The sequence below is a fragment of the Rhinopithecus bieti genome, unplaced genomic scaffold (genome assembly GCF_001698545.2).
Source record: "Rhinopithecus bieti isolate Rb0 unplaced genomic scaffold, ASM169854v2 scaffold_46101, whole genome shotgun sequence".
In the NCBI taxonomy this organism is placed as follows: Eukaryota; Metazoa; Chordata; class Mammalia; order Primates; family Cercopithecidae; genus Rhinopithecus; species Rhinopithecus bieti.
In genome coordinates, this window is record NW_016819049.1 from 2,743,200 (window position 1) to 2,765,488 (window position 22,289).

Genomic DNA, 22,289 nt, shown 5'->3' on the forward strand with positions numbered 1-22,289 from the left:
TTTTTTTTTTTTTAAAAGTCTTCTCAGGGGGGTAATAGTGAACAAAAGGCTGAATAAACTATTCTAAGCCTTCATTTCCTCAACTGTATGGAAATGAGTCAGCACCATCCACCTTAAAGGATTATCGCACTATAACTACCATCAGTCCTATTATCTGTGAGCTCCACATTTATGGATTCAACCAACAGTGGGTCAAAAACATTGGGGAGAAAAGAGACAAATCAAAAAATTGGGGGGGATAAATTCCACAAAGTTCCAAAAACCAAAACTTGAGTTTACCAGCGTGTCTACACATTAAATCTACACAAATGAAGTGATATGTAGGCATTGTTTTAGGTATTATAAGTAATCTAGAGATGATTTAAAGTATACAAAAGGATGTGCATAAGCTATATGCAAATACTAAGGCATTTTATATAATGAACTTGAGCATCTGCAGAGGTCCTGGAACCTATACCCATAGATACCCAGGGACAACTGTATATCTAAATATACACAGAGAGTAACAGAAATAACAAGGAAAATAACCAAAATTGTATGTTGTCAATATAGAACTAAAAACACAAATTCAAACGTATCATGTCATCTAGTGATATTATTCACTAATAATGTCTTAAGTAATCATAATACAATTTTCTCACTAGTCATTTTACCACTTAACACCCAAAGTCATAAAGTCAAATAATAAATACAAGAAGAATCTATAAATGTGGCAAAAATACAAACCTAAGACACCGATTTCAAGACCAGCCAAGCCTGTTTTAATTTTATCATAAATATCTTCTAATGTGAAGTCAACAGCAATGGTTCTTGTCTCCACTTTGAATTTTCTTCTAGGGAAAAGAAAACACAAATGGGGAGAGTAGGGAAAATTAGTACATGGCAGTGAAGATTAAGGCATTTGATAGCATTATCCTTTCAGACATTTCCCCCCACCCAGTTTGATACAAAATTTAGACCAGGATAAATTTAAGCAATCATGAGACCATCTAAGAGATGATATAGGGTCACATTAGTCCTGCAATAAAAATTCCATTGTCGTCACAGAGAGCTGGCTGAATGTTCCTTAATCAGTTCCTCTTTTGTAAATCAATAATGAGAACTACTTTTAGACCCTTAGGTACAAATAATAAAACATGATTCATATAAAGTTATATACTCTTTAAATATCACTGGCTTTGTGATTTTAATTGTAAATTGGTGCTCTATAACTTCAGGAAGAAGTCTTCATGTTGTAAAATATTTTAAAGTGTGATACATTAAAACAAAAAGTCTATCTTATCACAATGGAAATAAAATGAACAGGATCTTATTATAATTTGGGAGCTTGGTTAATAGTTAATAATAACTACATTTTAAAATCCACACAAAATGCACAGTAATAAAGGCATAAAGTGATACAAGAAACACCTCAGTGTTCTACTTTACACAAGTCTATTAAGGTCCAAACAGTGCTGATGAAAATAATAGCTTCAGAAATGAGACCCTGAGGAACAAAACTCATCTGAGTTAATGTACAGTATTTACTTTTGCCTTCACTAGTCAGCCCCTGTGAAGAGACAGTACAGGCTTTGAGGTCACACAGACATGAGCACCAATTTCATTTCTACATATATTTGCAAAATGACTTTAAGCAAGTCACACATCTTCTTTGAGCCTCAGCATCCTCTTGCGAAAATGAAGATAATTCTACCTAACCGATGACGTGAGGCTCACATGATACCTATGGTACACGGAAGGCAGTCCATAAAGGCTAGACTCTCTTTCTCTCCTCAACCATCTCCACTCAGTTTACTTAGCCAAGTCCAGTGAGCTAGGAATGCTTACTCTTTAGAACTTGCAGAGAATTCAAAAGAATTAATTTTAAAATCCTGCTTCCAAAAATAAATCTTTCTTCAGTCAAAGTCAGTATCAGCTCATCACAGAGTATGCGGGATTAATCCTCGTAGGAAGTATCTGTTCTTGACCTAAAAGGATTTCTGTCTAAAACTAAAGAGCTGGTTCATGAGAGATCTGATACTTAGTTAGACTCAATGAAAAGTAGTGACCCTAGGTAGAAATCCATGAATAAACTGAAAAGAAGAATTGACCTAGAAAATACCTTATTTGGTGTTAAAGGTATACTTACTGTTTTAATATAAATGAGTTATATGTGTGCTCATGTAGTGGAAAGTTAGACACAGAGCTGTAATTTCACAATAGCTGGTCCAACATGGCTACTTTAACATTTCACAGAATTTACCACCAGTAAATAAAGAATGCTGATTTTATTATAGCCACAGATTCACAAGGGAAAACAAAAAGCCCCAAAACAAAAGGTTTAAAATACCTTTGATTAAATGAAAAACTTCATTAGAGAATAACATAAGGTAAATTTATCTATTTATTTTGAAAAGCAAAGCATATTTCCATACTAGTATTATGTATTGACATTCAGGAAATTTTCTATCAATAAAAGCCACCTCACAACTCCTGAACCAAATTCACTCTTCTGCATCTCACAGGATTAGATGAATGTACATACTTACATTGTAGAGTTTTGTATAGATCTAAAAAGATTCAATGACACTTTTACAAATAATGTTATTTAGTATTGAACCAAAGCAAGCTCTTTGTATTCACATTAGGATAAGCAAATGGCTTCTGGTACAAGTTTTTCAGGTTAATTAAAATATCTGAATTCATACCTAGATTTCCCAGAATCATAGATTCTGGAAAATCTAACTGAAAAGTGAACACTGCCTTTTTTAAAAAACAACTTTTCTTCACTGCCTGTATTGTGAGCCTTTCCATTTTTTTTTTCTTTTAAGAGGTTGGGTCTCAAGCCTGAGCTCAAGTCTCCTTAGCAGCTGGGACTACAGGCACACACCATCGTTCCCGGCTTTTCCTATTTAACATAGGTCAGACCATGATACCCACCTCTTCACAAACCTCCAGAGATTTTCATCTCACTCAGAGTAAGAGCCAAAAGGCGTTGGCAACAGCCTAATAAACAGCGTGAGTTTATTAGGCTGAACTCACCTCCAACTACTCTCCCCGTTGCTCCTCAGTTCTAGCCATAGGGGATCCTAGCAGTTGTTTAGATACAGAATGTTGTCCACGTACACTTAGGACTTAAACTTACCATTTCCTATGTTTGGAATGCTCTTCCACATCCCTTGTCTCTGTTGGGTCCTTGAGCAAATGTTACCTTTTCAGAGAAGCCTGCCTTGCCCACCCTTTAATAAATGCAACCATCTCCCCAGCACTCCTCATGCGCTTCCCTGCTTGATTTTATTCCATTGTACTTACTACCTTCTAATATACTAGGTAGTGTATTTTAATAATGTACATGCTTGTCTATATGTCTTGACTCAAATTAAGCTTCAAGAAGACAAGGACTTGGTTCTGTTTTGTTTAGTTGCTCAACAATGGCACAAATGATCTGGGATCTTTCCACCCTCCTCTCTTTTCCCTTAGGCTGGCTCCTTTTCTGGAGGGCCACTGCCATTCCATGCATCGCATGCAAACAACAGTGTTCGGAGGCAGAAATCGTATGTCTCTGTGATATGTCCCTTTTATAGAGAGAAAATTTCCCCAGAAGAATCCAGCAGACTCCCACCACGTTTCCTTTCCAAGGAGTATGGTACGTGCATGCTACTGACCAGGGGCATGAGTGGGTGGGCTTTCGGAATTCTATGAACTGCCTCCACTTCCACCATCGAGTTCTGTCAATCAAAGATAGATGTGCATATATAAGAATAGGACAGGAACTGTCTCTTTCTGGGCCAAGGCAATTGAATAAGAATTATAATGGGGGGTTCTAGAAGGCTAAGGTGGGAGGTAGCTGGCCTATGTTACAAAGGAAAAGCCGAGAATGATGGTGTGTGGCTGTAGTCCTAGCTACTCAGGAGACTTGAACTTGGCGCTTGAAGACCAGCCTAGAAATAAATCTAGGCATCTTCCCCCTTCCCATAGCCTATCACGCTGCATGTGACCCTGCCAACAGAAGGGAAGACAAATGGACAAGAATCCTCTAACTTTAAACATCAGCACAAGGGTGAATTAAGCACCTGAAACAGAAGTAGATCCCAGATACCCATAACACAGCCCTCATTTCCACCTTCACACCTCCCCAACCTGTTTTTTCCATAAAACCACTAGTCTACAGCTCACCAACAGCCCACCGCTAGGGAAGAATAAGCACCTTACCAAAGCTTTTGGAGCAGTACTTCTGGAACTCTGATCCTTGACTGATTACAAAGGTCTAAGAAATGATGCAGCCTCTCTCTGTTTTCCAGAGTAGGAGTTGAAATAAGTTAAAATCAATATCCTACAAGTGTGTAGGATAAAGATGCAAAAACAGTTGGATTTGGAGGTTGCAATGAACATGAGATGAGCCACACAATCGCCCCTTCAATGAAACTGATGTTGCCCTAATTGTGGGAGCATCACCAGCAGAAAGCTTTTGGGTGTCAGCCTCCGCTGCAGAGTTAACTTGTCCAGGATCACGCTCTTTCCATAGCATCCTCATCCAATGGCTGATCCAGGTGAACGTTTAAAATGATTGGACAGCTTGTACCTACAAGATTCTGATTCCAGAAGTATAGTCTGTTTGTTATCTTATTTTTCTGTTCTTTCACAATGCCCTAGATTTAGTTATTCTAGATCTAAAATGGGTTTTAATGTTTCTAGTAATGCAAGTCTACTTTGTTGTTCTTTAAAAATTTATTGCTTATCCTCACCTGTTTAGTCTCAGTTTTGATTGGGATTGCATTAAACATTTCAATTAAAGAATGACAATGTGGCATTTCCTCCGGGCTCTCCATTTATTCAAATGTTTTGTTTAAATGTCTCACAGTAAAATCCTGTGATTGCAAATTCTTAAAGAATTAAAGAATTCCATGATAAGAATAGTATACACCATTATGTACAGATAGGCAGTACTATTGATGCCTATTGACAAGCTGTCGGTATTTGAAATTGTATGAGCTGGCATCCCACTACTTACAGTTGTGGTTACATATATATAGTCATGACACATCCCAACTTTATTTTCAGATGAAAATAATTCTCAGATGGTCTTGACCAACTGCCTCTCAACCTAGTGGCTAAGACCAAACACCAAGAAGAAAAAGGCTGGTATGAACTACTCAAGGCAGTCAACTAACTAGAAATGGAGGCAGAAATGCAACTCTGGCATAAAAAGTGGGGAATGAAGCTAAGCTACGCTGATACTATTCACTCCCTTTCTACCTATTGCTCCACTGAAAACCAGATAACTATAATTGTGGAAAAGCAGAAAGCAAATATTATTCACAACAATAGTGCTATAGAATAATGAATATTGTCATTGGCCTCAATCCATTCCATCACCTGCAAGAGCACACGCCCCACTCCTACAGTCACACTGCTGTTTACAACACAGAGTATTCAGAATTCATTCAAGGTCAAGTCTGGAATTGACAGAAAAGGAACTGAACCCTGCAATCGTCTCAAGATGCTGCTGAAACACCTCTCAATATTAAAACTCACACATTTTTAGGTGCAAGCCAAGAAAGGTGATAAATATATTCAGAATGGCCTTAGGTTTATCGTACTTCCAGCTATGGTCATTATCATTTTCATTTTGCTCAACAAATTGGCATCTCCTTTTAAATTTCTCTTTCTGTAAGAATAATTTTATAGGTTTTAGAAGGACTTTCCTCAAATTTTTGCCCTAGGTGGCTAGGGATATTAAGTCTGGGAATGTTATAAAAGAAGTCTAATCTATATAAAGTTGTGTGTTATTTGTGTTTTTTTCTATTAATAAAACCAAAATATATATGTTGACACTCCTTTGTCCCTACATCTGCTCCAAATAAACAGCCTGCCTTCCCCTGTAAGTTTCAGGTACTATCCATTATGAAATTCCTGTCATATCACCCTTCCTCACTTTTTCCATATTATAACATTATTATAACATTCTTTAAGATTCGAGTCATGTTACCGCATCCGTGGACATATTTTTCACTATTCCCATTTCCTCCAAGGTAAAGCTACTTCCACTCTCTGCTGTGCTCCTAGAGACCTTCTATACAACCCTACGAGGCACTTAATACATTAAGCAAAGAGTCTGTTTCTTAAACAGGGAGCACTCTTTGTCATCTTTGTATTCCCTGCAGCTAGCACCATGTCTGGCATAAAGCAGAAGTCATTCTGCTCAATGTTTTTTAAATGAGTAAATAAAGCTAGGCCAACACAGCTGATTCATTAAAATCATCTTCTCAATACTTCTTGAATCCTCCCTATAGAAATTACATTTCTTACATGCTAGTAAGAAATATATGTATAAGACAGAACATTAGGCATATTAAAATATAAGCTAGAGTGGGGTGCAGTGGTGCACACCTGTAGTACCACCTACTCTGGGGGCTGAAGCAAGAGGATCATTTGAGCCCTGCAGTTTGAGACCAGCCAGGACAACATAGCAAGACTCCAGCTCTCAAAAAAAAAAAAAAAAAAAGACAAATTGAGAGACAGTTCAGTTACTCCATCTGTCATACACAGGTCTGGACTATCATTCTCATATAAATTCAAACATTTTAGAGTTATAAGAAACCTTAGAAACCATCCCATCTCATGAATAAACTACTCCAGGAGCTTGGCTCAGGTGCACATATATGAAGGTTGAGGATATTTTAGTCATGGACCAATCTCCCTTATTCCAGTCTTGGAAAAGATAATGAGTTGGGGAGAGGAGACTCTTAGAGAAATAGCACCATATTCAATGCGTACCAATTTTAGCATCTTAAATCTAAATTCATAAAATTCAGTTTGTAACCATAAAATGTCTCATACTCTTTTTTTTAAAAAAAAAAAAAAGCTCTCAATTTTCACATAAAATTATGTTTTACAGTATTTAGAGATTTAAAAGATGCAAGACAAGTCTTTTGTACTTTCTCTAATTTTAAGGGGAAAAGAAAAAAACGAAGTCCCCTAACCAATTTCTCTCCACTTCCCTTCTTTTCCTGTCTTCTTTTCCCCACAACTCCCAGGACTTACCTATCCTTACATCCCTATCCCTTGGGGTGAGACAACCCCCAACAAAGAAAGCCTGCCTTATATGGCTTTGGAGAAGGTGATTGTGTCCTAGAAGGGAATAATTGATCTGACTCCATTTTTAAAGGCCCACTTAATTACAATTAACAGAGATGCTACAAAAATAATGGTCTATTTCCTTTTTTTATGTTGCCCTTGGAAAAATATTCATGACAATTTTAATCTCATATGAAGAGACCCACTTTCAGTCAAGCCAAAAAATTAATCATAGCTCATCAGGATTCTAACTCAAACCAAGCATTTCTTTATTTTAAGCCAAGGTTATTACATTTTTTTCATTATAGCCTCTTTAACTAGAACAAACACCTGCAATAAATAAAAACCTTATGCTGCGTGAATCTATTCTATTGATAGGACGTGAATAGGCCCCATCCTTTTGAAAGCTTTGAGTTCTACAGTTGGTCCAGGCATTGTAAACTCTTGGACAAACCACTCTAGAAGAAATTTTCATATAGCAATGTTGATTTTTCTGCACTTGGTAAGCAAAAGGTCCATAGAAGTATCTGAATTTTATCTTTTGAGGGGAGAAAAAAGCAAAATATTCATTTTTTTTTTTTTTTTGAGACAGAGTCTCTGTCACCCAGGCTGGAGTGCAGTGATGTGATCTCAGCTCACTACAACCTCCGCCTCCCAGGTTCAAACGATTCTCCTGCCTCAGCCTACCAAGTGGCTGAGAGTACAGGTACCCACCACCATGCCCAGCTAAGTTTTGTATTTTTAGTAGAGTCAGGGTTTTGCCATGTTGGCCAGGCTGGTCTCGAACTCCTGACCTCAGGTGATCCGAAAGTGCTGGGATTACAGGCATTAGCCACTGCTCCCGGCCCAAAACCTCATTCTTAAGATTACTACACTTAAGATTCCAAGATGCTACTGCTAGCGATATGAANAGTCTCTGTCACCCAGGCTGGAGTGCAGTGATGTGATCTCAGCTCACTACAACCTCCGCCTCCCAGGTTCAAACGATTCTCCTGCCTCAGCCTACCAAGTGGCTGAGAGTACAGGTACCCACCACCATGCCCAGCTAAGTTTTGTATTTTAGTAGAGTCAGGGTTTTGCCATGTTGGCCAGGCTGGTCTCGAACTCCTGACCTCAGGTGATCCGAAAGTGCTGGGATTACAGGCATTAGCCACTGCTCCCGGCCCAAAACCTCATTCTTAAGATTACTACACTTAAGATTCCAAGATGCTACTGCTAGCGATATGAAAGCAGAGTTCAGTGGAAGAGCCTGGGATGCAGTTAGAAGCCCTGCACTTGAGTGCCAACTCAACTGGTTGTTGGCCTAAGGCCCTTCACTCAAGCCTTTGAACTTTCAAGAATACCATTTCTTAGCCTATAAAACCACAAAAAACAATACCCACCCTACACAGTATTTTTTTTCTTTTTTTTGAGATGACGTTTTTCTTGTTGCCCAGGCTGGAATGCAAGGGCGTGATCTCGGCTCACTGCAAATTCCGCCTCCTGGGTTCAAGAGATTCTCCTGCCTCAGCCTCCCAAGTAGCTGGGATTACAGGCGCCTGTTACCACGGCCCGTTAATTTTTGTATTTTTTATTGGAGACGGGGTTTCACCATGTTGGCCAGGCTGGTCTCGAACTCCTGACCTCAGGTGATCCACCTGTCTCAGCCTCCCAAAGTGCTGGGATTACAGGCGTAAGCCACTGTGCCCAGCCCATAATAATTCATAAGTTTTAAATTGCATGCCATTCTAATTAGCATGATGAAATCTTGCACTGTCCTGCTCTTAGTGTGAATCATACCTTTGTCCAGCATATCCATGCTGTACACACCACCCACTCTTTAGTCACTTAGTAGCTCTCTTGGTTATCAGAACAAAAAAAGAGCATATATAGGTATATAGGGTTCAGCACTATCCACAGTTTCAAGCATTCACTGGGGATCTTGTGGCATATCCCCTGCATACACAGGGGGACTTCTCTATCTGCCGATATCTACCAAGATAGCTGCTTGACAAATAGTTGTTTTTTCCTTAATAGCATAGGCTGCTGTAGGTATAATCCATATCGTTAACTCTTACCTCCTTGCATCAGCTGCATATTTTTTCAAGCTGACATGAACATCTGATTCTGCTTTAAAAAGTGATTCATTACCATATCATCCGTGGAATCAATGGTCATGATGTACTATTTTTAGCCTTGCCTTTAGCGTCCAAGTATTTCCTTGACTCAATTTCCTTGTAATTAACCTTTAAATTATTGTATGTTATCTATTCCAAGGTGTACATTTTAATTCACTTTTCATCTCTGAAATCAAGGTGTTTCATAATTTATGGCAAGTCAGTTTAATTGGTGAATTTTCCTTCTTAGTGGTTATAAGCTGCATCGTTGCTTCATGATCAATGGTATCTCAGATTTGATGAAAGAAGCCTGGGAACCTTGCTGACAGTCACCCTTCTCTCTCTTTTTGGGAGGAGGGGGCGGTGGGCAGTAGGACAGGGTCTCTCTCTGTCACACGGGGTACAGTGCAGTGGCATGGACATGGCTCACTGCAGCTTGGACCTTCTGGGTTCAAGAGATCCTCCCATCTCAGCCTCCCAAGTAGCTGAGACCACAGGTGCAGGCCACCATGCCCATCTAATTTTGGGGGTTTTGTCATATTGCCCAGGCTGGTCTCAAACTCGTGGGCTCAAGTGATCTGCCTGCTATGAGCTCCCAAAGTGCTGGGATTACAGGCGTGAAGCCACCATGCCTGGCCCACCCTTCTCTTTAATGTCACCAAATGACCTGGGTCAGCTTCCAAATGCAAAATTCCCAGTACTCTAGGGATCATAATATTCCACCACCACTGGTAGTCAAAGAGACAAAAAGATTTCCCATTCTAAACCAAGGCCCATGTGCTCATTCATTTAATCAGGAGCACGGCCAGTTGCAATCTGGCAAAGCATCTCACTCCCTAAACTGTAAGCTCTATGAGGGCAGGATCTGTGCCTGTTTTTTTGCTCTTTACTACTGTATACTCAAAGCCCAACAGTACCTGGTACTTTATAGGAGCTCAATAAATGTTTTGATTGAGTAAATTCAAGAAATACATACTAAGTCGTGCCCATGTGTCAGGCTTCACCCTGAGGACAATAACAAATACCCTCAAATAGGTTATATTTGGATGAAGGAGATATGTGTAAATCCAATTGCTGCTCTAATAAATATAAACAAAGCATCAAAGAGAAAGCAACTCATTCTTGCAGAGTGCTATTTTACATAGGAGGTAACATTTGTGTGGAGTTTTTGGTGAAGAGTAGGAATTGGCCCTACCAAGAAAGGGCAGATGTTGGCAAAAACAGAAAGCACAGAAAACAAATAGCATGTTTTAAGAATCTCTGTGGATGGCATATGTGGTGCACACAGAGAAGCGGAGAGAAAATTTGTAGATGAGAGCTGGTGGAGGTTGTATGGTCTGAGATAACAAATAGGACTAGCTACTTCATTTGTGGGACCCAGTGTAAAATAAAAATGTGGGACACCCTTGTTCAAAAGTTATTAAGAATTTCAAGATGGTAACAGCAGATCATTAAACCAAGTATGGACCCTCTAAGTGTGGAGCCCCATGCAAATGCTCAAGTCACAGGCCTATGGAATCAGCCCTATAACAAGTTTCTATTTCCTCCTGTGTGTTATAATTACTTAGGAGAGGTTATTACAGTGAGAAGTTACAAGATCACACTTCATTTTTTTTTTTTGAGGAAGGAAATGACAGTGGCAGAGTAGAAGATACACAGCTTGTTATAAAAAGCGACAGGTGGCAGGCAGAGAACAAAGCAGCTGCTTCATTAGTCCCGTGAGAGAGGAGGGTCCCATGGAGAGAGAGACAGCAGTGGGAAGAGGAAGGCAGGCTGGGCTGGGAGGGACTTCTGAGTGACAGCCCGCAGGACTTTACAACTGAGCAGACAAACAGCTCTACGAAGACAGAGAACACAGTGGTTTTATACATTTGCTTTAGAAATCTAGTTAATGAAACGTCACATTTTATAGCTAAAACAGTCCTTCTAGTTCTACATATGAGGCAATGCTCCTGTGATTATGTCCCAGCATTTTTTTAATCATATGAAATGTGTCTCTCTGTTAGTAAAACGAGTCTTTCCTTGAGGTAAGTTGCTTTCTCTCTCTTTGTTAGCTTGAAAAATGAAATGACTACCAAGATTTGGGCCAGAGCTGACCAATTTTCCATGCAGGATAACCGTGACCTCCAAATCAAGTTAGAAAGCAAAAAGAGATATTCTTGTAACCCACCATACTATTTCTCCCTTCTTCTTTCACGCATAAAGATTGCTAAAGTTAATTAGAAGTCAAATATCACACAGTACCTTTATTTTAAAAATGCTGATTGAGCTAATTTTTTTTTTAAAGTAACCCCTTTTTATTTTAACCTGTCACTTTGTTCTTACGAGATTCCACTCTGGTTTTGTAAAATCTTGCCACAGGAAAAAAGTATTCTTTTCAAAGGTCTGGATCTCCCACTTTGGTAGTTAGAAAAAAGAAGCCTTAACAGTTGATTTTGTTTCTTTTTTTTTTTGAAAAGGAACTTTGGGGCAGAAAACTCACCATAAAATTTAAAATAGCTATTGAAATGAGTATTTACTTTATTATTAGTAGTAGTATTTTTGTTTTTCCAAGACGGAGTCTTGCTCTGTCACCCAGGCTGGAGTGTAGTGGTGCAATCTTGGCTTACTGCAACCTCCACTTCCCAGGTTCAAGCAATTCTCCTGCCTCAGCCTCCCGAGAAGCTGGGACTACAAGCACCTGCCACAGTGCCCGGCTAATTTTTGTATTTTTAGTAGAGATGGAGTTTCACAATGTTGGCCAGGCTGGTCTTGAACTCCTGACCTCAGGTGATCCACCCGCCTCGGCCTCCCAAAGTGTTGGGATTACAGGTGTCAGTCACTGCACCCAGCCAAGTATTTACTTCATTGCCATTTACACTTAGATAAAGATATTTCAACAATATTTTGTCAAGAGTTTAACAATCTTTCTGTTCAACACAGAAAACACCCTCTCTTCATGTATCAAAACAGCATAGTTTTTACATATTAATACAAAATAAAAGCAAAGGCAGTTGATACACAATCTGTTCTCCTATACTTTCAGAACAACGAATAAGAATTTGAAGACAAGGCTAGGTGGCTCACACCTGTTATCCCAGCACTTTGGGAGGTGGAGGCAGGTGGATCATCTGAGGTCGGTAGCTCACGACCAGCCTGGCCAACATGCTGAAATCCAGTGTCTACTAAAAATACAAAACTTAGCCTGGCGTGGTGGCACATGCCTATAATCTCAGCTACTCTGGAGGCTGACGCATGAGAATCACTTGAACCCAGGAGGTGGAGGCTGAACTGAGCCAAGATCACCACTGCCCTCCAACCTGGGCGACAGAGCAAGACTCTGTCTCAAAAAGCAAACAAACAAAGAATAAGAACTTGACACAAGTCATTTTGACCCTAGGATTCCCTAAAAGACACAGAGATACCATATAAAATGTATAGAGATATAGTTAACATTCTACCAACAAAACAGGAGTAATAATACAGTTATCAATTTCTGAGCATCGACTATACGCCAAGAACGCTACTAAATAACATTAAGTTATCCAATCTGTACAATAACTTACTGGTATATTGCTGAAGTTTAAAATAATTATTCTCACAAATATCAGTTTTCAACATTTGAAAGGTCGTGTTGTTTTTTAAATTTTGAAATAATCTCAAACCAGGAAAGCTGCATATATTCTACAAATAACTTTTTTCCCCTGAATCATTTTAGATTAAATTGCTGACATGATGCCCAGCACCCAAAAATACTTTGATGTAGTGGTTCTCAAAATGTGATCCATGATCCCTGAAGAGTAAAAAATACTGATATTCTCTGCCCTCTTCACTATATTGAGAAAAGCAAGGGTGGGTAAAACTGCTAGAACCTAAACAAGAATCAAAGCAGTGGCACCTTGCTGTATTGGAAGTCATTGTATTCTTCACATGTAAAAAAGAAAAAAATCAGTTTCATTTAAACATACCCCTTGATGAAGCAGTGAAAATCATTAATTTTATTAAATCTCTATTTGAGTATAAATCTTTTTAATGTTCTGTGTGACAAAATGGAAGGTATGCATGAAGCACTTTTTCTGTGTTCCTAATACAATGGCTGTCTTGAGGAAAAGCATTTGTGCAATTGAGTCGTGAGCTGAATTAGCCCCTTTTTTTCAGGCAACACCACTTTATATGAAAGAACAACTGACAGAAAAATGATGCTTATTTGAATTTGGCAGGCATATTCTCAAAAATGAATGAGATTAGTTTGTCACTTCAAGGAAAACAAGCAACAATATTTGCTGTCCATGATAAAATTTGAGCTTTTAAATGAAAATAAGAGTTTTGGAAAACTTGTATCCACCCCCATCAGCTTAAGAGAAAAAACTTTTCTGATAAGATTGGGGGTGATATTAACAATTGTGATTATCTTTGATACTGTGTCAACATTTGGAAGATCTGCAAAATTCAGGAACCAATATTTTCCAAGTGATCAATGCATAAAGTTACAAAGTCATGATGGATAAAAGACCTATTCAGACTGTGAGGTAGAACAATGAATTTAATATTTTAATGTCACTGAGTATAAAAAATTGATGTAATTTCAGATTTCATATTGCAACTAACTTTTAAGAAGCTTTCACTTAGAATGTTTTGATGTACCAAAAGAATATCCACAATCATCCAAAGAAGATATTAAAATAGCTTTCTCTTCTCCAACTACGCATCCATGTAAAGCCAGATTTCCTCCTACTTCAGCCACAATAACAAATTGCAGTAGACTGAATGCAGAAGTAGATATGCAAATCTAACTATGTTTTAGACTAAACTATGTTTGGACTAGAGCAAGCTCTGCTCTAGTCACATCCTGGAAGCTGGCTAGTCTACGCACAGCCAAAGCTTGAGGACTCCTCAAGCAAGTAAATGTAGTTAAAAATCTTAAAGACTAATAGTTTTCCTGTAATATTAACTGTTTTTCCCAGGAAAGGACCTCTTTTGCCCTTGCTAGACAGGAATATGCTGTACATTGCTTTGTTGTTGTTATCCCCCTTAATCATGCTAGAAGAAACACCTATCTGTAGAAAGGTGTCCCCGGCTGGGCGTGGTGGCTCACACCTATAATCCCAGCATATTGGGAGGCTCAGGCAGGCGGATCAGGAGGTCAGGAGATCTAGACCATCCTGGCTGACACGGTGAAACCCCGTCTCTACTAAAAATACAAAAAATTAGCCGGGCGTGCTGGCAGCCCTGTAGTCCTAGCTACTCGGGAGGCTGAGGCAGGAGAATGGTGTGAACCTGGGAGGCGGAGCTTGCTGTGAGCTGAGATTGTGCCACTGCACTCCAGCCTGGGCGACAGAGTGAGACTCTGTCTCAAAAAAAGAAAAAAAAAAAAAAGAAAGTTGTTCCCACTGTACACACACTACTTGGTCAAGGAACCCAAACCCATCTGGCCCAGCAACAATTCTGAGTCTTTAAGTCATTCTTTAAGCATATAAACCAGAAGTTACCAGAGCCTCCTCCTTTAGCCAAAAAAAACCCTATTTACTTAGCTGGCTGAAAACATTGTCAGCAGCCTAAGCGTTTCCTCATGTTATGTTTATAGAAAAGCTAACATGAGAGACCAATAGCCTTAAGAAGCAAAATAGTTAACACTTCAAAATAATTTTACTTTAACTGACTCTTTCCCCAAACAGATGCCCACAAGTTCGAGCATCTGACTCTTAAACACTTCTATTATTAAGAAATACTACGTTGCTCGCTAAAAAAAGGCTTTTAAGACCCAGGAAAAGAACTAACCTGCTTAGGACATGATAAAGTTGGAACATGTGCCTGTACAGGTTTAGCACAGGTTTAATCCTAAGTGTTTATTTAGAAAAACAATTTCCAACTATAAGAAGAATTAAAACCCTTATTATAAGTATACTGCTAGTAATAAGAACTTGCTTGCTGCTTCCCTGTGTATTACCCTTGCTCCTTCAAATGATAAAAGGTTTTGTTGCTACCTTGGTTCATCAGAAAACTTCAGCACAAGTGTATTACATGAATCACTATCACTCTGTCTCACAAAGAGACTTGGAAAGTAAAAATAAAAGTGAGAGCTTCCAGTAATAAGTGGATATCTCAAAGGTGGGGAATAAGCCAGGAGACCACCACTTCTCCTGCTGCCCTCCACCCCCACCTGCCCTTGCCTAGTTTATAAGACAGGGGAAAAGAAAAAAGCAAAAAGTTAAAAAGAAACAGAAGTAAGATAAATAGCCAGATGGCCTGGCATCACCACCCAGCCCTGGTCGTTAAAATAATAATAATAATAATATCAATCCCTGACCTAAACTACTTGTGTTATCTGTAAATTCCAGACATTGTATGAAAAAGCATTGCAAAACTTTCTGTCCTGTTAGCTTATGCATGTAGCCCCCAGTCACATTCCCCATGCTTGCTCGGTCTATCACGTGGACCCCTTAGAGTTATAAGCCCGTAAAAGCACCAACGATTTCTTTTTGAGGGAGCTCAGCTCTTAAGACACAAGTCTGCTGATGCTCCTGGCCGAATAAAGCCTCTTCCTTCTTTAATCCGGTGTCTGAGGAGTTTTGTCTGCGACTCATCCTGCTACAATGCCAGATATTAAAGAGATTTTGTAAATGTAAAACAATGTGATTGTTCTCACTACATTTTGTTTTGTTTCAGACTATATAGTTATTTTCCCTCAAAATGTGTAGTGTTAACATGTAAAGGGTTTATTGTTATTTTTAAGTGAGTTAAATAATTATTTTTTAAGTTTCTCAGTTTCAATTTATAATGTGATAAACATTGATAGTGGTATCCTATGTAAACAAAGGCTCTTTGGGGATGAGTTCATGTCTTTTGCAGGGACATGGATGAAGCTGGAAACCATCATTCTCAGCAAACCAACACAAGAACAGAAAACCAAACACCGCATGCTTTCACTCATAAGTGGGAGCTGAACAATGAGAATGAGAACACATGGACACAGCGAAGGGAGCATCAAACACTGGGGCCTGTTCAGGGGGTGGGTGGCAAGCAGAGGGATAGCATTAGGAGAAATACCTAATGTAGATTACGAGTTGATGGGTGGAACAAACCACCATGGCACGTGTACACCTATGTAACAAACCTGCATGTTCTGCACATGTATCCCAAAACTTAAAGTATAATTAAAAAAAAAAAAAGGTGGAAAAAAAAAAAAAGCTCTTTGGAGTCCTCAATAATATTTAAGGGTATAAAAGGGCTCTGAGACTAAAAAGTTGAGAATGCTGCCTTAGTATGTACTTACTACAGTCTCCTAAATGATACAATACAACCATCGAAATCAAGAAATTAACACTGATGAATAATTACTATTGATGAATAATTACTATCTTGTAATCCTCAGAGCCTGTCAATTTTTACTAGTTGTCCCAACAATATCCTTTACAGCAAAAGGATCCAAATCAGAATCAACTGATGCATTTAGCTACCATTCTGGTTAGCCTCCTTCAATCTGGAACAGTCTTTTGGTCTGTCCTTGACCTTCATATCCTTGACACATTGAAGATTACAGGCCAATTACTTTGTAGAATGTCCCTCAACTTAGGTTTGTATACTTCCTCATGATTAGACTCAGGATATGCACTTTTGGCCAGAATATCACAGAAGTGATGCTGTGTTTCTCACTGCATCCCATCAGGTGGCACATCATTTTGATTTGTCCCAGTACTGACGATGATAACTTTAGTCTCTTATTAAGGTAGTGTCTGCCAGTTTCCTCCACTAAAAAGTTACTATTTATCCCTTTTTAATTTGCAAGTTTTTTTGTATCCTGTGGGAAGATACTTTAAGACTACATTAAATCCCATTCCTCGTAAAAATTTCATTTCATTCATTTACCTATCATTATTATGATGGGAGGTGGGCTCATGCTTTCCTTTTTTTTTTTTTTTGAGACGGAGTCTCTCTCTGCCATCTAGGCTGAAGTGCAGTGGCGCGATCCTGGTTCACTGCAACCTCCACTTCCTGGTTCAAGCAATTCTGCCTCAGCCTCCCGAGTAGCTGGGACTACAGGCTCGTGCCACCATACCCAGCTAACTTCTGTATTTATAGTAGATGGGATTTCACTATGTTGGCCAGGCTGGTCTTGAACTCCTGACTTCAGGTAATCCTCCCGCCTTGGGCTCCCAAGGTGTTGGGATTACAGGAGTGAGCCACCGCACCCGGCCATGGTCTCCTATTTTAATCGACAGATTAAAATTTGTTTCCATCATTTTAGTTTTAATGCGCAATTTGTCCCAGTTTGGTTAGACAGCATCCCTTCAAGCTGGTTAGTGGGAATCCCTTCAAGTATCTTTGAAATATATGCTGCATAATACAGGCTGATTAAATGCTATAATTTAAGCCTTGATTTGAGAAGAGAGAGTTTTATTTGTGACCTTTACTTGGTGGATAAAGGGTCTATATAAATATGTGAGCTTTATAAGGGCAAAATAGTTTCTTAGTTGTTAATACTTACTGAGTTTCATGCTGATGATATATAGGTAACTCCACACTTTGCCTAAAGCATTCCCAGAAAGTGTATCAAACACATATTGAAAAGTAGATTGTATGTGCCCACAGAAACAATTTTATAATTGGAATTTGTTATTAAATCAATCATAGTTAAACCTAATAACCATAACATACACACATATAATACCATTAGTCTCTGGAATAACTTAAAGTAGTAAAATTATGTTCCCAAATACTGATTGTCTTAAGGATCCAATAACTATAAAGTATATATATAGCTTATAAAAATGTGACTATCAGATCACAAATTTGGCCTTAAAACGCATTAGTTAATTACACTTAATATATAATAAAATTTCATTTTTAAAATTCAGGAGAATGACTTGGACAGTAAGGAAAGTTCCTAAAATTATTGGCAAAATATTCTGTGTGTATATATATACATGTATTTTTGTAGGAATAGACGTTTTACCATTTGGATTCACAAGAAGGTCCATGACACTCAAATAATAAGTTTGGTTTTCTTATTGCCCAGGGATAGCCACGGTGAAAGGTCTGGGCTGTTATCTTGCAGAACTTTTTTGATGTGTATCTACATGTTATCTACAAACAGAATTGGTTCATGAGTTTTGGCATTTGTGTGAATGTGGAGTATTCTTTTTTTAAAACAAAAGACAGACCAGACTTTCTCTAAAAATGCTATTCTGCAACTTGCTTTTTTTTCACTAAAGATGACCTTCCACGTCAGCATATACAGACATTTTTAATGATTTCATAGCATCCCTGCATAATATTACATAGAATAGCTATGCCATAATTTCTTTAATCAGGCATCAAAAACAGTGTTAGGGGTGCAGATCAAAGGAAGAATTCATTGTATTGGAGAAGGAGATTGTATCATGGAAAGTTAAGAGCAACAGAATAGATGAAGCTGGTGAATTCAGAGAAACTTTTATAGGTCACCATGACCTTATAAAGAGGTGTTGGGGGGAAGACAATAGAAGAATGGGGAAACTGCAGAATGCTTATATTTGTTACCACCAAAGCCAAAAACACAGTTTGAGGAGAAGAGGTTATAGGTGTGACTAGGCTGCATGCACATATGCCCCAGATTCTGGGATTCCTTCTCATGCCAAAGATATAACATTTTTATTATAAAATACACATATCTGTTATAATATATATAAAAAATAAAGTATGTAAAACAAATCATAATCCAAGGCAGGGCCACATATACTCTAGTTAAGGCCACCTTGGGGAAAGGTGCAGGAAGAATTTGAGAAAAGATGTACCACAGGCAACAGCGAAAGGCACAAAGTCATAAAGAAAAGAATGTGAGTAATACATTAAAGAGCCATGCTGAGCATTCTGGAATATTTGTGAACCCTGGTCACCTATTTTATCCCAGTGGCAATGGTAAAGACAGGTGATAAGTCACGTTCTAATAATCTTTATTTAGCTTCTAAACATTTTCCTTAGAAAGACTAAAAACAATACATGTGAGATGATATCCTGAGCAGCCTAATTGATGTATGGTTATGTAACATATGTATGGTATGCACATGTATTACATATGTAACATATGTATGGTATACACATATATTACATATGTAACATACGTATGATAAGAATATCATACACATAGGCCAGGGGCAGTGGCTCACACCAGTAATCCCACCACTTTGGGAGGCTGAGGTAGGCAGATCACCTGAGGTCAGGAGTTTGAGACCAGACTGGCCAACATGGTGAAAACCCCGTCTCTACTAAAAATACAAAAAAATTAGCCAGGCATGGTGGCGGATGCCTGTAATCCCAGCTACTTGGGAGGCTGAGGCAGGAGGATCACTTGAACTCGAGAGGCGGAGGTTGCAGTGAGCTGAGAACACGTCATTGCACTCTAGCCTGGGCAACAAGAGTGAAATTCTGTTTCAAAAAAAAAGAAAGAAAAGATAAGAATACCATACACATGAGATGATACCCTGAGCAGCAGAGAGCGTGTGAGGTAATATGATATGCAGTAACAGGGAGTGGAGAGGGCACTGGGGGATGAGAGGGAGCAGACCACTTGCATCCTGCTACCAATACTTCCCATGAAATCTCAGAGACTATCTCAAATATCCAGATCAGCAAAAATTATTTTGCAAATGCCAATGGATTACCAATAATTCTGCAGCCAATTAGGATAAAAAATGAAAAAAGAAGCCAAGTTTTCTTTATCAGTAGGTACTAGATACCAGGATGATAAACAGCAGTAAGATGAACGAAATTCAGTAACTCTCCTTGAACATCTTACCCAATGGGAAAGCAGTAATGCATCATGTGGAAGATATTTTGCACACTGTTCAGGGCAGATGGCAGTTTTATTTCTCATTTTGGCCCATTAAAGCAAGGAACATACTATACCAGCAAAGGGAAAGACTGCAAGTTAAATTCGCCTTACATTCAAAATGTTCTCCAATACATTCTCATTTGATCCTTAAAACAACCTTCTCACTTATGTGGAACACACAGTCTTCAATCACAGATGTGAATTCAGTCACATCTGTTTTACACAAAGTACAATAGACAGCCAGGTATCTCGGGCCACAAAGATCCACAGAGGAAGATGCAGATGAATCTGGGTCTCCTAATGACTAATCCATGGTCACAGCATCATGCTCCAGTAACAGCTCTTGGTATTTTAAAGAACATGCTGCATAAAACTAATGTTGTAAGTTTATTTCCCATTCCAAAATAGAACATTGTTTTTAAGCCTGGATTTCAGGCAATTTCAGAATCTTAGTAATTCTTAATAATTAGTAACTAGGATTCAGTCAAATTAATGCCTATATGAAGAATTGATAAATGCCTATTATGTTTTCGTTAGAATTTTCACTGCCCACTTGGTAGTTTATACTCCACACCATGTCCTCTCCACTAATTTAAGCAGGCTTCATTTCACATCCACATATTTGAAACTAGATGAAGATAAGAGTGAAAAAAGATAAATTCTATCTCACGATTTTAAAATGTAAGGCAAGCCATAAATTTTGAAGGTCAAAATATTTCAGATGAACCTCATTGAACTGCCAAATTCTAAAATATTACATCATCTTTAAAAAAATTTGAATCTAAGAAAATAGTTTCTACAATACTACAAAAAGCTTTCAGTAAATACATATTCTAAAATGCTCAGTGTTTAACATTTTATTCCTAAGAGATTATAAATATTAAAATTAGTTCACAATACAAAAGATATATTATTTTTTAATAAACTAATTTTACATGGTATGTATACTTGTAAAGAGAAAAACTTTAAGAAATAAATTTGAGTTGCAAATAAAAGTGGATTTACAAAGCAGAACTTCATATAATGGAATACAAATTTTGTGTTCACAAAAGAGTTGAAACCTAAAAAAAAAAAAAATCTTAAAATTATTTGTTCAAAACTTCTCTGGATCAGGAGCCACCAAACGATCCCTGACAGTATGCTCTGTAGTTGGGCACCTGGATCCAAAACCTGCATCTGTCACTCATCAGCAATGTGAACCTAGGACTATGTATTAGTTTTCCACTGCTGCTGCATCACAATTACCACAGAACTTGGCTGTTTAGAACAATATATATTTATGATCTCTCTGTTTCTGTAGTGTAATTGACTCCTCTGCTCATCGTCTCATCAGGCTAGGATTTTATCTAAGGCTCAGGTGCCACTTTCAAGCTCACTGGTTGCTGACAACTCAGTTTCTTGCAGTTATAAGACCGGGGTCCTCTGCTTCTAGAGGCCTGCCATTCCCCGTCACATAACCCTCCCCACAAGACAGCAGTTTACTTCTTCAAGGTCAAAAGACGAGGATTTCTCCCGCTTCAAGTCTCCACTTGGGCCCTCTTTTTAGAGGGCTCACTTGACTGGGTGAGGCCCACCAAAGATAATCTCCTTCTTAACTCAAAGTCAACTAATTAGGTACCTTAATAATATCTATAAACTCCCATCAGCTTTGCCATATAACGTCACCAATCACAAGAATGGCATCCCTGATGCTCGCCGGTCCCAACTAATCTCAAGGGCAGGAAATCACATGGGGTGTATATACCTGAAGGTGAGAATCTTGGGGAACATCTTAGAATTCCACCTACCTTAGAATTCTTACCCCTCTGCATCTTACTTGGATCATGTCTCAAATGACAAAAATATAAGTACCAATCTCAAAGGGGTTTTCAAGGATTCAATGAGTTGATTTCTCTAAAGCTCTTAGAAGAGTCTCTAGCACATTTAATTGTTATAGAAATAATGACTTGATAAAGATACATAAATGAAAATAGTGGTCCATGGGTTGTTGGACCCTCAGTTTTCTTTGATTCCAATTAGGGCTGATGTAAAATTACAAAGTCTTGGCCAGGCGTGGTGGCTTATGCCTGTAATCCCAGCACTTTGGGAGGGCGGATCACGAGGTCAAGAGATCAAGAACATCCTGGCCAACATGGTAAAACCCTGTCTCTACTGAAAACATAAAAAATTAGCTGGGCATGATGGCGCGTGCCTGTAATTCTAGCTACCTGGGAGGCTGAGGCAGGAGTATCACCTGAACCCGGGAGGAAGAGGTTGCAGTGAACCGAGATTGCGCCACTGCACTCCAGCCTGGCGACAGACGGATACTTCATCTCAAAAAAAAAAAAAAAAAAAAAAAAAAAAAAAAA

General features: G+C 38.6%; 1 protein-coding gene across 1 annotated transcript in view; it reads right to left on the reverse strand.

Annotated features, from left to right (window-relative positions):
• HSD17B12 (hydroxysteroid 17-beta dehydrogenase 12) overlaps positions 1 to 22,289 on the reverse strand; it is a 176,692-nt gene that overhangs the window by 58,334 nt on the left and 96,069 nt on the right. The window contains exon 4 of the mRNA XM_017858123.1: positions 727 to 830. Coding sequence (XP_017713612.1) covers positions 727 to 830 — 104 coding nt within the window. The remainder of the gene's footprint in view (positions 1 to 726; positions 831 to 22,289) is intronic.